Here is a 14,352-nt window from a genome sequence, read left to right on the forward strand (position 1 = left end):
CTAAAGAGCAACTGCACAAACTTGCCCCCCTCCCAACTGGTTCTACTTATTGCTCTGCAACAAAGTGACTTTTTCTACCATTTCTAACTTTCTTATAAAGAGAAAAGAGTTTAACTTTCCCTAAAATACCTTGGCACTTACCCTTTGCTTAAAATATTTTCAAAATTTTTAGTGACTTGCCCGTAACTTGGCTACAATCAAATTTCCAAAAACTCTAGCTTTATATCTTTATGCATATTTGTACTTTCATTGTCCTAAATGTTCTTCAAAGGTTTAATTTTTTTATGGCTTAGGACGATTTAGAGTATGTCTATGGCGTAACTTAGACCTTGAAAACTTTGGGATGTCGATTCAGTTGGTCAGTAAATGATGGAATTTCAAACATTCCGGTAGATACTTAATCGAATTGTTGCTGAGTTTATTAGGATTTTCCTGTCGACAATTGAACTAATGTGCCGAAATGCATGATACTTGTATATTAATACCGATTTTTCGTTATCAGTGGAGTATTCAATAATAAATCAGATCAAGCTAAAAAAAATTCCGGCTTTAAAAGAAGAATGGAGGGAATTTCATACACGATCATATACCAAAGTTCTTATAAAAAAAAGTCTCATTTTCTAAATATATTGTAGCAAGTAATTTTAACTACCTGACATTTGAAGTCTTTTCCAGAGAAATTCTCGTGACATTCAAAAAGTGTAGTGCCTTCAATCCCAGCTCCAACAAGATAGTGACTTAGTTGTCGCTGGATGACCTTAGATTTATGCTTTCGTTTTTTGTCTATTTCTGCTGGAATTTTGGTTGTGGAGACTTCTAAGGTTGCAGAACGGGTCTTCTGGCTCTTAGCAAGATCTTCCATTGAAGGACACATTCTGCTTTTCTTTGCAAATTCAAAGTGATTCTATACGAGTGGTAAATCTACAAATGAAAATGACTATTAAAAGAATCCTTGAATATGAAACATTATTAAAGAGTCTCTTTAAAAGGGGCCTTAGGTAGGTTAATTATTGTGCTTTTTAGAAGCTAAGATTCCTATATATTTTTTTTGTGACAGGTTACTATTCTCTGTCCTGCTTTTAAAGGGAGATCAAGTTTCGTCGAGGTTCAAACATGTTATTCACGCCTTTACAATTTGGCTGAGTATTTAATCTTGCCGGGCTTAAATAACGTTAACAGGAAAGACGCTTGTAAGTTATGGATGAGTATATTTACTCAGGGCAATTCTTTGAAATTTACTTTTGGAAACACGTCCCAAATTCTTTAAGTATAGTATGGGAATCCATACAAAATGAAGGGTATCCGCAGATTATAACTAAACAACTTAATTTGATATTTTAAAGGTAAACTGGATTAATCAAACTGCTGAATAATATGATCAACCTGAAATTCTATAAGCATACGTAAAGAAAAAGAATACCGAAGTTTGTTTTCCTTAAGGAATAATTCAGCTATTAAGTTAGTTTCCATTTCATTTATAAATGGGGGGTAACTGCCTTTGCTAAATCTTCTACAAGCCTATGAAGAACGGAGGGAATTGCAAGTAAAATCATATACCAAAGTTCTTGTAAAGAAGAAAATGGATGAAATAACACTAATACACCGCCACTTAAATAATTTCTGACACTGTACCGGCTAAGCGAAACGAAAAAATTGTAAAGAAGAGAAAACGAGGATAATAACAGCCTCTGAAAAATAGAAGAAAACTATGCAAATATTTCGGTCGAGACCTCCGCTTGACCGTCTTCAGTGCAGAATAAAATAATAAAAAATGCAGATAAGAATCCACAGGACAATATAAACCAATAAGCCTTAAAACAAACACTGAAACTAAAATAAGAACGCTCTTTCCAAATAAAGATGAAAGGATAACTGAATAGAAACTTGATAGTGAATGGACAGTCAAACTTTCATTTTATGTGAAGCGTGTTTTATAAGGCTAATCACTTACCAGGCTTGGTATTGTCAAAGATTTTATTAAAAAGGTAAAGGATACGGCATTAGAATTTACAGTCCGTACCGGCGGTGCTGATCTCCGTTTCTTGGCCCTTCAGCCAGGAAGTGCAATGGGGGGTTGGGGGCCAGCCATCCTGTGCTTTCGCACACCCTTCCTGTTTACCTTCCCCAGATTTCTCCAGGTACCCATTTAGAGCTGGGTCGACTCTGGCTAAGCTTACAGAGTCACGCCACTGACCCCCGTCCCAAACTGAAGAATTGGGTACACTGGGATTCGAACCCGCGTCCTCTCAGACAAGGGATCCCAAATCCAGCGCACCAACCCACTCGGCCAGGACGGCTCAGAGATTTTATTAGATTGCAAAAATATATTTTGTGGGTAGATGCAAAAACGATCAGAATTAATCAATTCAGAAGTTTCTACAGTGTCTCTATTAAAGACGACTTTTTGGTTATTATAACTGGCTGTTATTATCCTCTTTTTCTCTTCTTTACGATTTTTTCGTCTTGATATCGTTGTTTATCATGTTTATAGAGCAGAAACATAATTGCAAACCAGCCCTATTGTACCAAGTTTCCGTGAAGTTTTGCTAAGGCTAGGATATGGGCCACAATTGTGAAGCAAGCGAATATTATCTCCTGGGCAAAACATGTGTGCATTTCAGGTTTCTCATTTGTCAAAATATTAGACAACTCTGGTTGTCTCGTATTTCGAGAGTAGACAACTCTATGTGAATAGATAGAAGCTAACGTACTGGTTGTTTCCGAAAGTATTGACGTTAGTTCTAAGTACTTTAGAAACCATGCAAGACTTTACTTTAATTCTCGTTATGGTAAAAATAATTGTAAGTTGGGTTCGTCTATAGGCACCTATATCTCCCCTTTTGTTTTCGCGGTATGTATGGTACATACACAAACATTGGAGCCTATTCACGAAAACGTGTGTAGGGGGTGGTAGTTTGGATTTTTGAGAGAAGATACAAAAAAGCATTGTTCAAAAATAAGGAGAGCAATTGCGACCCTCCCCATTTGGCACCCCTGCATATGAAACATTCTTGAAGATATGCTTGCAGCATATCACCCAATAGAACAAAAGTTTAATACATATAAAAAAAATTGCAAACAACTTACATTTTGATATTTACTTGTAAAAATATTGGCTGACCGATGATCCAGTCAGCTTGGTAGAGACACAAACTAACAACTGAGACTGACATGCTTGGGATGAAAATAAGCAAGATATATAAGATTTTGGAACTACCCGTTATGAAACTAAAAAAAATAGATGTGTCAAAATAGTTGAGTTTCAAAATTTGATTGACCCACTGATTGGCCTTTTAGCTACCCTGAAAGGGATAAAGATTTTAATCTGAGAAAAACAAGTAAAGGTATGACCTTTACGTATTGACTTTTTCATGACGTAGCTTCGGTTCAAGTATTTTCCTTTTTTATATTGAAGTTCTAAGACCAAAAAGATCTTGAGGGGTGTTTTTTGTTTTCAATATTTTTTTTTCTCTCTACTACTTTACTATTTTGTGAGCTGGAACTGGAAAGTATTCGTTCAGAGGCAGCACTGCCTAGGTAAAGAGCCATAAGCCTTCATTGCATTATTTACTTTTTTCTCCGGCTGCCTTGCATAGAAGCTGCAGTCGTAGAGTCTTTGGAGTGAGTTTATTCAACTCGGAATTTAAAAGTCTCAAAAAAACGTCTTGAAATGTCTTGAAGCGCCTTGAAAAACGTCTTGAAGAAAAATGTCATGTTCTAGGGCCCAAATTAAGTGTTAAAAGTGATCGGTGGGTAGCCAGAACCCCCATGTTAGATTTCGTTGCTATCTGGGCCCCCATTGCCCCCAAAGACATCTGATCAAGATTTTGAAACCTATTTTAATCAAAATAGTCAAAACCTCCAATAAATATACCTTTGGGGATGACTCAAACACCGCAACCCTTAGTATAAGGCCGTAAATAAAACATATTTTCAAACGTTTTAACATAGGATTTGTACCGAAAAAGCGTGACTTGTCTGATACTCGGTGAGCAGTTGCCTTGAAACTTTCAGGAATCGTTTTCTGGGTCAAAAGGTTAAATATTTTTTGCAGGTGAGGGGGGGGGTTAATCACTCAGCAATGGGCAAATTAACTTTTTTCTCGGATCAGTTTGAAACATAGTGCAGTAAGTCCCCGTGTCAAAAGGTCAAATATTTTATTGTGGGAGGAGGGGGTGGGGGGTAATCACTCATCAATGGGCAGAATAACTTTTGTCTCGGATCGGTCTGAAACCTAAGGCTGCAAGTCCAAGGGTCAAAAAACCTAATTCACACAAAAGAGTTCCGGGACACGCTCCATCTCCCCAAAAACTGGGCCCAAAAAGGGCCTAATTTTTCCGTGATCGGCTCAAAATTTGTGACGGCCAACAAGCTTTTTTCCCTGTTCATAGAAACTTTTGAGGGGGCTCGTTAGATTGAAAATTGAATGCAATCCCTTTTCCAGTGCCAAGAGTGATTTAAAGGCAATGAGTCTTCTCCCTCTTTCCTTTTATCAGAAAACTTTAAATCTGATAATTATGCCGCTAAATTCAACGTATCCCCCACATCTTTAGGGGTCATCTTCAGAGGTAAAATTTACATAGCCCCAAGTTATTTAAATTTACGATTCTCCCCAGATGGTTGCTATCAGAAAAACTTTGGGGATTCCTAGCTAGGGGGAGAATCCCAGAGTTTCACTATTGTATAATCTGGAAATTACACGGGTGCTTGAGTAAATTAAACGACGCTACCAAGTTTTGAATTATATAAAATGTCTGAGGGATGGCTTGGGTTGATGTTTCAAGTTTCCAGTTGAAAGTTTCAAGCACTGTGTGCACAGAAATGGGGCCATCTGGGTCTTAAACTTTGATTCGGCGAGGAGAAGAGGTATATCAAAAGGCACTATGTGTATTCAACTCATCGAAATAGCACATCTGCAATTTCTTAGCAGCCGCTGGAGGAAGAAATTGAAACTTCCAGGAACTGTAGGGAAAAAATGACGAGGGTAGGACAAGACAACTTCAAATCTTATAATTGGAAGGGGAACCGGCTAAACAATTTTAGTATACTGATACACCAAGACGTTTTTGCACTCTAAACCATTATAGGAATAGGAATTATAATCTACGTGAATTTAAGTAGCGAGGTAAATCAAAGGACGCTGAGTACTTCCCAGTAATCAAAATGGCGTATCTTTAATGTCTCACGGGGGATAAAAGGAACTTTATATTTTGTCTTGCAAAGGGACAGAGTTTAACACAAAGACACTATGTGCATTCATTGAAATAGTATATCTGCCATTTTTTGGGAAAATCTTGGAGGATGAAGTTGAAACTTTTAGATAAAGTTAGTAATATCCCCAAGTAGGTTTTGAAGACACATATAGCCACTACTTCTTCCCTCCTTTAATGATTTAAGTTTAACGGTGAATCCCTCAGGGGAAGACGCAGGTGCATGTTACGGTATAGGGGATGTTTTCTAAGAGATGAGAGTGTTTTTTACACCATAGGGAATGTTTTTATCTATGATTGTTATGCTTAAAAAACATAAGAGTATGAGGGAAAGCTTCAGGGCCCGCTAGTAGGAGAACCTTCAAGACACCGGATAAATAAATATAAACCGCTGTAACCGAGAGTCAGAAGCAGGGGAAGCAGAATTGGCTATCACCTTATTAAAAAAATATATCTAAAAATGTCTTAATAACGATGAGGGTTGCCAGAGGGTCAGTAATAGCATGGCACGGTGGGGTGAATTGACATGATATATCACGGAGGGTAATGTTGCAAAAACACGAACCAATGGATTTAGAGCAGGATTTTTAAAAAGAAAACATCTGGAAAATGTCTTAGGAATGAAAAGGGGATGGTAGAGGGTACCAGAGTGCCAGACATAGTGTGGCACAGGTTAGGAATTGTCAGAAAATAATATCAACAAAAATAAGAAAATATATGTATCGAGGTATTAAAACGTCAGAAAATACGTAAATGGTTATGAAGGGTGCCGAAGGGTGCCACAAGGGGCAGCCACGTAATGCCATGGTGGGGGAAGTGTTTTTATTTTGGGGGGTTCCCAGTTTGTGCCCCAGTGAAATTGGATGCTTGGGCCCCCGGTGGTTCGGTTAGGGGTCCGATAAAATTGTATGCTAGGGTCTCGATAGAATTGGATACTGGGGCTCCTAGTGCAATTGGATGCTAGGGCCCCGGTGGTTAGGTTAGAGGACCCCCTTGGAATTGGATGCTAGGGCTTCTGGTAGAATTTCCTGCTAGGGGCTGGCGTCTTGAAGGTTCCCCCACTAGCGAGCCCTGAAGGTTTCCCTGACAACCTTAGGTTTTTAAAGCATAACTATCATAGAAAAAAGACTCCAGAAAAAACACTCCCTATGACGTAACAGACACCTGAATCTCTTAGAAAAAACTCCCCATGACGAAATATGTACCTGCGTCTTCCCCTGAGGGATTTGCTGTTAAACTTAAATCATAAAAGGAAAAAAGGAGTAGGGGCCATGGGTGTCTTTAAAACCATCTTGTGTATAATACTAACGTTGGAACAGGATATGGGGATGGTTGGGCGAGAGGGTATCAAATTTTGCATTTGGGCGAGAGGGAAGGGGTTAAAACTTTTGTTTCTGATCTACAAAGCATTTTGCCCTATAATATCTTATAAGATTTGTTATCTATGTGCTGTTAAGTAGCAAGGCAAATAAAAAAAAAAAACCTATTTGTATTGCCAAATTATCGAAGTGGTGTACCTGCAATATCGGAGAATGGCATTGGGTATCAAGTCGAAATTTTTTGGGAGTAGGGTATGGATAAGAGTTGAAACATTTAGGTAGTGTAGGCGAAGGAATAGGTGAAGGGTAGGGAGAATTCAATGTTTATGTTGGGGAGAGGGGATAAAATGCAATGTTTCCTGTTAACCTAAATTTTTTCATAGCATAAGCTGCTATAGAGCTCAGGATCTGTTCACGGTTAAATAGTGAGATAAATCAAGAGAGTGGTTCGCTATTTCAAAATAGCGAACCACACTATCTTGGAAACAGTTGCGGAAGTCAACTCTAAAATTTCAGGGCTTTTTCTTTGGGGGGGGGCAATTATACCTTTAGATTCAGATTGCGGTAGTGGGAGAAAAGGGCTAAGCTTATTTTGTCTCAAATCTGTTTAAAGTTCTGGTATAATAAGCCAATAAGCCTCTGTTGAACAAGAACCTTGTCACAATAAATCACTTAAGTGAATCAAAAGACACTTTATTTACCCATTTTAATATAAAAAGGCATCCACAATATCCCAAAATCGACTTGGGAGATTGAGCTGAAAATTCCATGAGGAGTTGTAGGGTTAGACCTTAAGTTTTTATTTGGGGGATGAAAAGAGGCAAATCTAAAGACACTATGCATAGCACATTTGCAATATCTTGGGAGTAGCTAGCGAATGAAGTTCAAATTTTACGTAAAATGGGGAGGTAGGGGACTTCACTTTTGTATTAGGCTAAAATTGTAGATTCATCTAAGCAGTTTTGTACTAGAAACCCCCTTGGTATTTTGAATCGTTCAAGTGTAAGTAGCAAGGCGAATTCAAAGATACTATACGTAATAAGGCTATCAAAACAGCATATCTGCAGTATCACTGGATTGGCTTGGGGCTTCAAGTTTAAGCTTTTAGGGAATCTTGGTGGCAATTCAACCTCAACTTTGGACTTTGGAAAGAAGGAGGACTAAAAATGTATTTTCTCCGATCAACCTAAACGTTTCTTTGTTATGATTATCCATGAAACCTATATTCCATTAACGATTAAATAGTAAGGCAAATCAAAAGATGCGTTTGTGGTTCCAAGTGAACAAAACGGCGTATATGCAATATCCTACGAACTACTTTGGTCATCAAGCTGAAAGTTCCAGGGAATATTGGGGGAGTGGACGTCAAATCTTGATTTGGTGGAGGGAGTAGTGGGGAAAGACGAAAGACTTGAAGATGTAATCTTCAATCTTTTCAAGTTTTTGGCACTACAAACTATACTAGACGAGAATTTGTCACCATCCAAGTAGTGATGCAGAGGAGAAGAAAAACTGTGTACCCAGGTTATCAAAATAGCGTATCTACAAATTCTCAGGAACAGCTCGGGGGGCTAGGTTGCAATTTTAAAGAGAAACCGTGGGCAGCTGGACCTTTAATTTTCACTCTAGGGAAAGGAAGAAGTAAATGGATAGAAACCAGGTAACCAGGCAATCTGATTGGCATATTTGTGACAGTTTGGGAACGATAGGTCACAAGTGGGCTGAAACTTTCGAAGTATTGGGGGGAAAGGGGATTCCTTATTTGGTCTAGGGGAAGGACTCGTGGGGACAAAAAAGTATGTCTACAATCCGCTTAAAAGTTTTTATAATATTATCCTAAGTAGAACTGAAATCTATTCATGGTAAAGTAGTGAGGTAAATCAAAACAGAGCATCTTTAATATCTAAAGAAAAAAAAATAGAGGCATCGAGATGAATTCTCCTGAATTGCTTAGGGAGAGCAAAGGACCTCTTAATATTATGTTTCAGAAAAGGGGTAATAGTAGGAGAAAAATAAGTTTTGACCAGAAAAAAATTGGTACAGAAATGGTTTCTTCACCATCCGGACCGGAAAAAAATGCTTAACAACATATCAAAAATCTAAATCTCTAGCTCGATGCGAAATTGTTTTTTTTTAATGTTTTTTTATTTATTTTCTCAAAAACCGGGAAAAAAAATTAAAAACGTAAACTATAATGTTTTACACATCTTTTTAGATCAGCTTTTGGCTCTGAATTCATTTCTGATACTCATTTCGTTACCTAACCAAAAGAAAAATATTTATCAGCAAAAAAAAAAAAAGGGGGAAAAAAACTGTGTCTTTGGGGAAAAAAACTCTTACCAGCGTTGTAGTCTATTTGGCTATGTAAACGAAAGGCTTAGAAAAAAAAAAGACTAAACAACAATAAACAGGAATGACGAAACACCTCAGCGCCAAACACCATAAGACGAGGTAGGTTCTAACTTAATGTGTTCAGAGAAAAGCTTTTATCTTATTTTTCAAATATATAAAAATTGCACATCATCAAAATATAGGAACTAGATTTTTCATCATCACAGTTAACTGTTATTCTTCTTCACTAAGTTCTTCTTCTTGAAACTTCGAATTGTTGCACGAGCTTCCCTTACAGGTACGACAGGCTATAGTACACTCAAGTCCGTTTTTCTTACAGGTACACTTTTCACTATCACAGCCGTCAATACGACACGAGCATTTGAGAATTTTCAGCAGCTGAGACGGAGCGGCAGGGAGATCTGTTTTTATTGGCGCAAAAACTTCGTTATCCTGCAGTTTCCATCCCAGGCGTAAAGGGTCTACTGGGTTCCCGAGCCAGATTTGAACTTGGCAGTAGACACGTAGCGAGTGGTACTTCGCTGCTGCCTGAGTCGGTGGCAGTTCTTGTGGAGGCACGAAAGTGGTGGCAGTGCTCACTTTTCTGTGAAAGATTAGCTTTCTGGCAGTGTCCAGGTTCGAAACATCAGGGCAACCGTACAGTATCAACAATGCTCGCTCTCCTGCTGCCACAATATCGTCAAGCAATGCGAGCTTGTCGCCAAATATAGCAGCGCTGTCCCTGAAACTCTTGTTGGAAAGTAGCAGCTGAACGGCTTTGCTCTTTCCTATTCCGTAAAGGTGAGAGGTTGTGTCACAACCCAGCACGGCATGACAGAACGGTATCAGATTGCTGACATCTGTCCTAGCTTCTGCTTCATCTCACTAATATCCCAAGCTGAACTAGTACCGCCAAACTTAGCTTCAGGTGAGAAATATAAACGCCCGGAACGCGAATCTGATCGACTGATCAGAAGAACCAAGATGTCAGTATCATCAGCAACCACGATTGTGTCTGTAAGACTAGCAGCTTCTACGGCTTTTTCTACAATCAGAACGTCGGCGTCTCCTTCCGAGTGGAAAATTCGGAAACCAACGGCTTCCAAATGGTTACCGAGCAGCTTCAGGAAACGTCCTTTGTTTGTCTTACATGAAAGAAACTCTTCTTTCTTCATGAAGAGGGTCATCTCTTCGGTGAAAAAGACTTGGCGGCCAACCATCCTTGCTCGACGTAAATGGGTAGCATCTTTGATTGCTGGACCACCTTCATATCCGTCAAACACAACGATCGCACTAGGGTACCTTGCTTGTACGTAATGGACGTATGAAGCAAAGATGACCTTGAAGGTTGACCCTACCTTCCATGGAACTCGATGTAGAAGAGAACCACCATCCAAGACGATGTTACATGCAGAAGCAGGTCTTGAGGGTGACTGAGTCTCAATCCCGCAAGCCAGAAAGATCGCTTTTGCAAGCTCTGGCTTATTTGCTTTTCTCATAAGGCCATCGCTTTCGAAAAGAGAAGGAGGAATCGTACAAAGTTCGTACTTGAAGTATTCTTCTCGGAGGTCAGTTCGTTGGGCTACTATTATAAACCGCTGGAAAAGGAGCGCCGGATCTATGTGCGCTACCACAGAGGACCCCGCCTTTTTGGCATTCATTAGGGTCACTTGGTCTTTTTTCTTGAAGACTTGCTCCTTCAAGGTTTTTCCCGTCATCTTACTTAGAATCAACTTTCCAGCCACATCGGCCTCGTCAACATTAACATCTTGGGAAGAAGTTATGCCGTTGGCAATGTTTCTAAGCTGATTGTCACCTCTGAACGGAGAAGATTCTCTGAAGTATCCGACGAGCTTCTGGGTATCGTCGAAGTCACGCTCCTTTCTACTGGAACTCATGTCGCGGTGCTGCTCACTTGTCGAGTAACCAATTTTTGTCAAATTTTGCATCAAGAGGTTGATCTCCAGGCATGCTGGTCTTGACAGAACCCAAATGGCTCTCTGCTGTTCTGTCATCCCACCTCCAGCTGTAAGACCGCCCGATGTTTTCAGACTTCTCATATACTCCTGCTCGATGACAAGATCTGCCGAGAGCCCAGCCCAGCGTCGCTCTGATCTTCTAATGGTGTGACCTCCCAGTTCAAATGCTTCGAAGATTGGTGGGTGACTAGTTTGAAGCTTAGCCATCTCTTGCTGGTATATCCAGACCGACTTGACATAGAGGTTATGTCCAGATGCTGCTAGAAACGGAAGCATCTCTACTGCAGATTGTAGGTGCAAATCCCACAGGCCTAGTCTCTAGGCACGTATGAACTTAAGCAGTATCCCAACCATGTCAAGATACTGAAACCAGAGCTTCGCAGTTCTCTGAGTCAGCAGGTCTTGGCGTCTCTGCTTGAGAAAGTTTTCAAGTTGCTTGAGCTGGGGATCATGACTGAGATCTTCGGGTGGGAGGTATCCATCCAGTACGTTAGCGAAGACAGTAGACATGTCTAGAGTTTTCAACGTCGCTTGCTCTTCTTCGGGGAGATGAGCATATATGGCCGAGCTCACGAGAATGTGAGCTCGAACAGCTCTAGAAATCGCTTTTCCAGAAAGAATGTGTGGCACTGCACCAGTCGCGTATACCAATTCGAGAACCTCTTTCAGACCAGAAACTTCCATGAGGTGTCCTATGCATCCGACGAAACTCATCATCAAATGAAAACCACCTAACCTGAGAACAATACTATTCAGCTCATTCGTCGTGTCGGACTTGAGGATCTTCATAGACTTCCACCAGAGCGGCTGGTCAAATGTGAGAACGGGTGTGAATCCGTAGGTTCTGCCTTGCGAAGCTACAAAGCGCAAGGTTGAGTAAAGGCAGGATTCGTTGCTAGACGGGAGGTCAATCATGGGCGAAAACGAGACGCTTGCCTTGCTGCGAAGGTTTCCCGTTTCATGATGTATTTGGTTAGAGAAAACTGACTGCATGAATCCATTCCAGCTCGGCCTTGGGACATTCAGGAACCCGGTAGCTAACCAGAGCTGATTGAGTGAGGCATACGGGTCGTTGACATTTTTGCCAGGGATCTTCTCATATTGCACCTTTGAAAGCACTGTCTCACTTAAGCGGTAAGGGTAGATGGGAATTTTTCCTTTTTGGGCTACTTCATCTAATGAAACTTCAACTCTCGGAATGGGCGATCGGCTGTTAATGAGAGGAGGCGTGACTGTTGCTAGCAGAGCCATCCCATGGAAAGTGTTTCTTCCGTCCATCGTGCAAACATCGTGATCTGCATTATCAGCTACATGCTGCACAGCATGTGCGGAGGTAACTCCTGCAAGGCTAGATTCATCATGGACTGATGCGCAGCGTTTAAATTTCTGGACTTCAGCATAGGAGGAGCAGAATCCATGGCTGTGTAAAGTGTCAATAAGAAATCTGCACTTGAAATGGTGATCCAGTTGCACTGCTAAGCCTAGTTGCAGTGGACAAATGAGGGCACGCGGGCGAGCTGCTTGAACGATGGAATTGCCAATGGCAAGCACTTTGAAGGAAATATCGGTTCCAACAAATATTTCATCTAAGAACACCATTAGGCTATCAGGTAGAGAGCCTTCCAGCTGTTCTCCAGAAGAAATCTGCTTTGCAGTCATATACGATTCCTTCTGTGCTGGCAGTCCTTTGATATCACTTTTGATAATCTTTGCTGCTGCTCTAATAAGCTTGATTTTCTCACTCTCTTCGTTATCGGTTTTGTCCAAGTAATAAAAATTCCGGAGTATCGCTGATGCTTTTTCTTTTAATGTCACCACGTCAGCCTTACCGTCAATAGTTGCAAATACTAGCTGGTCACTGAAATATTCCAGAAGCTTGCTCTTCAAGTACTTGTTACAGTACGGTTCAAGGTCTGTCCCATTCAAAAGCTCTCCCATTTTAACAACAAGTTCACTGACTGTATACTGTTCTTCGTCATTTTCTTCGAAAAAAGTAGCCAGCTTCAAAAACGCCTGATATCTTTCATCGTGACCTGGCCTCCCCCTTTTTGGACGTTTTTTATCTGGCTCAGTATCTTCGAGTATTCCAAAAAGTTTTTGCGTCGCAAATCTGGCTGGAAGGCTCTTATTTAATCGAAACATAGAAGAACAGGCTGCGTGATAAATGGCGTCAACTGCGTGCAGGTCTGACACTGCACATATTCGGCGGAAAACGTTATTTGACCAATCATCATCACGGCTTTTGCACACTGCCTTTATACTCTCTTCAAAGTCTTTAGTCCGAACCTTGTACCACTCGTGACCTTTTCTGTGGGTAGTGTGGAGATTTATCCTTGTAGTGCAGAAAAAGCAACACTCTTGGAAGTTGAAACTTGGAGTCCGTGATCGGAGTACCACTTTTTCTGCTTCCGTCTTTTCTTGCAAGGTTCGTCGTCTCTCATTCTCAATTTTCGACAGGTATATTTTGTTTGTGAAAGTCTTTCTGCAAGCAACATGGACTTGGTTCCCTGCCTCGACAGAGATACTGGTACCTCTCGTTTTGCTAGCTTCATTGATCGCCGTAGCTCCTTTTTCTGCCAGTACCGACGATTCTGAGGTGTCTATTGAACGTTCACAAAGGGGACATAAAACTGCGGTCTCAGCCATCTAAAAATGAGAACTGGGAATAAGTGAGCTTTCGGTGAATGTTACAACGAAAACCCTCAGTCTGAACCGAAAAATTCGTGCTCCTCTTCGAAAAATACCCCGTGATCGTGTGTCGCTTGATTTTTTTTTTTTTTTTTTTTTTTTTTTACTTCATACAAAAACAAAAACAAAACATAAAAAAGAATTAAATGATTAAACGTGATGTTTCTGTCTAATAAAAGAGCACAAAAATAATCGTTTCTTAAAAGGGAAACCATCAATAAACTACTTTTCTTTTCACGGTTCCTCATTCTCGGATTCTGGAAATATCTAAAAAATAGGCGCAAAAAACGTGAAAAAAGGGAATTTCGCAACGGGATGGAGATTTAGATTTTTGATATGTTGTAGAGCTCTCTTTTCTGAACACAGTGGTGCAAAAATAATTTCTGTACCAATTTTTTCCTGGTTCGACCATTTTTTTCCGTATCTTTCCCCTACTATAAGGGTGCAAAACTTTTTGTGTAACTTGACATTTTGTTTCTTGTTTCTTGAAAGCTTGAAACTTATACTCATAAGCTGTGAGATCAAAGAAACACTTATACACAATAAAAAAACACTTGGAAAAAGACTGTTTCACCCGAGAATGGCCTAATTACTTGGCTTTGAATCTTCTTGATCATTCAAAAAGACTAATAGACTTGAGATGCACAAAAAGAGGTTTATATATCATCTCTCCAACCAGCTTTAAACTGACGTTGATAAATTTGTTCGTCAGGCGGACCACTATGCAAAGACTAAATTTGAAAATAATTTCGGGTGCCTTGGTTATTTGATTATTCATTTTAATTTCTGCTCTTTTTAGGATTTATTTATTCATCTACAATAGTA

General features: G+C 40.0%; 1 protein-coding gene across 7 annotated transcripts in view; it reads right to left on the reverse strand.

The window, feature by feature from the left end:
* Positions 1-14,352, reverse strand: part of LOC136033711 (tribbles homolog 1-like) — a 72,295-nt gene that overhangs the window by 19,103 nt on the left and 38,840 nt on the right. For 5 of the 7 annotated variants that reach the window (XM_065714586.1, XM_065714585.1, XM_065714587.1 and 2 more), the window contains exon 2: positions 653-921. In XM_065714586.1, the coding sequence (XP_065570658.1) occupies positions 653-874 (222 nt within the window). In that variant the 5' untranslated portion in view covers positions 875-921. Of the gene's footprint in view, positions 1-652; positions 922-3,087; positions 3,191-14,352 lie in introns of those variants that run through there. The other 2 variants (XM_065714588.1, XM_065714581.1) reach the window with 1 other exon arrangement.

Source organism: Artemia franciscana, chromosome 12 (genome assembly GCF_032884065.1).
Source record: "Artemia franciscana chromosome 12, ASM3288406v1, whole genome shotgun sequence".
In the NCBI taxonomy this organism is placed as follows: Eukaryota; Metazoa; Arthropoda; class Branchiopoda; order Anostraca; family Artemiidae; genus Artemia; species Artemia franciscana.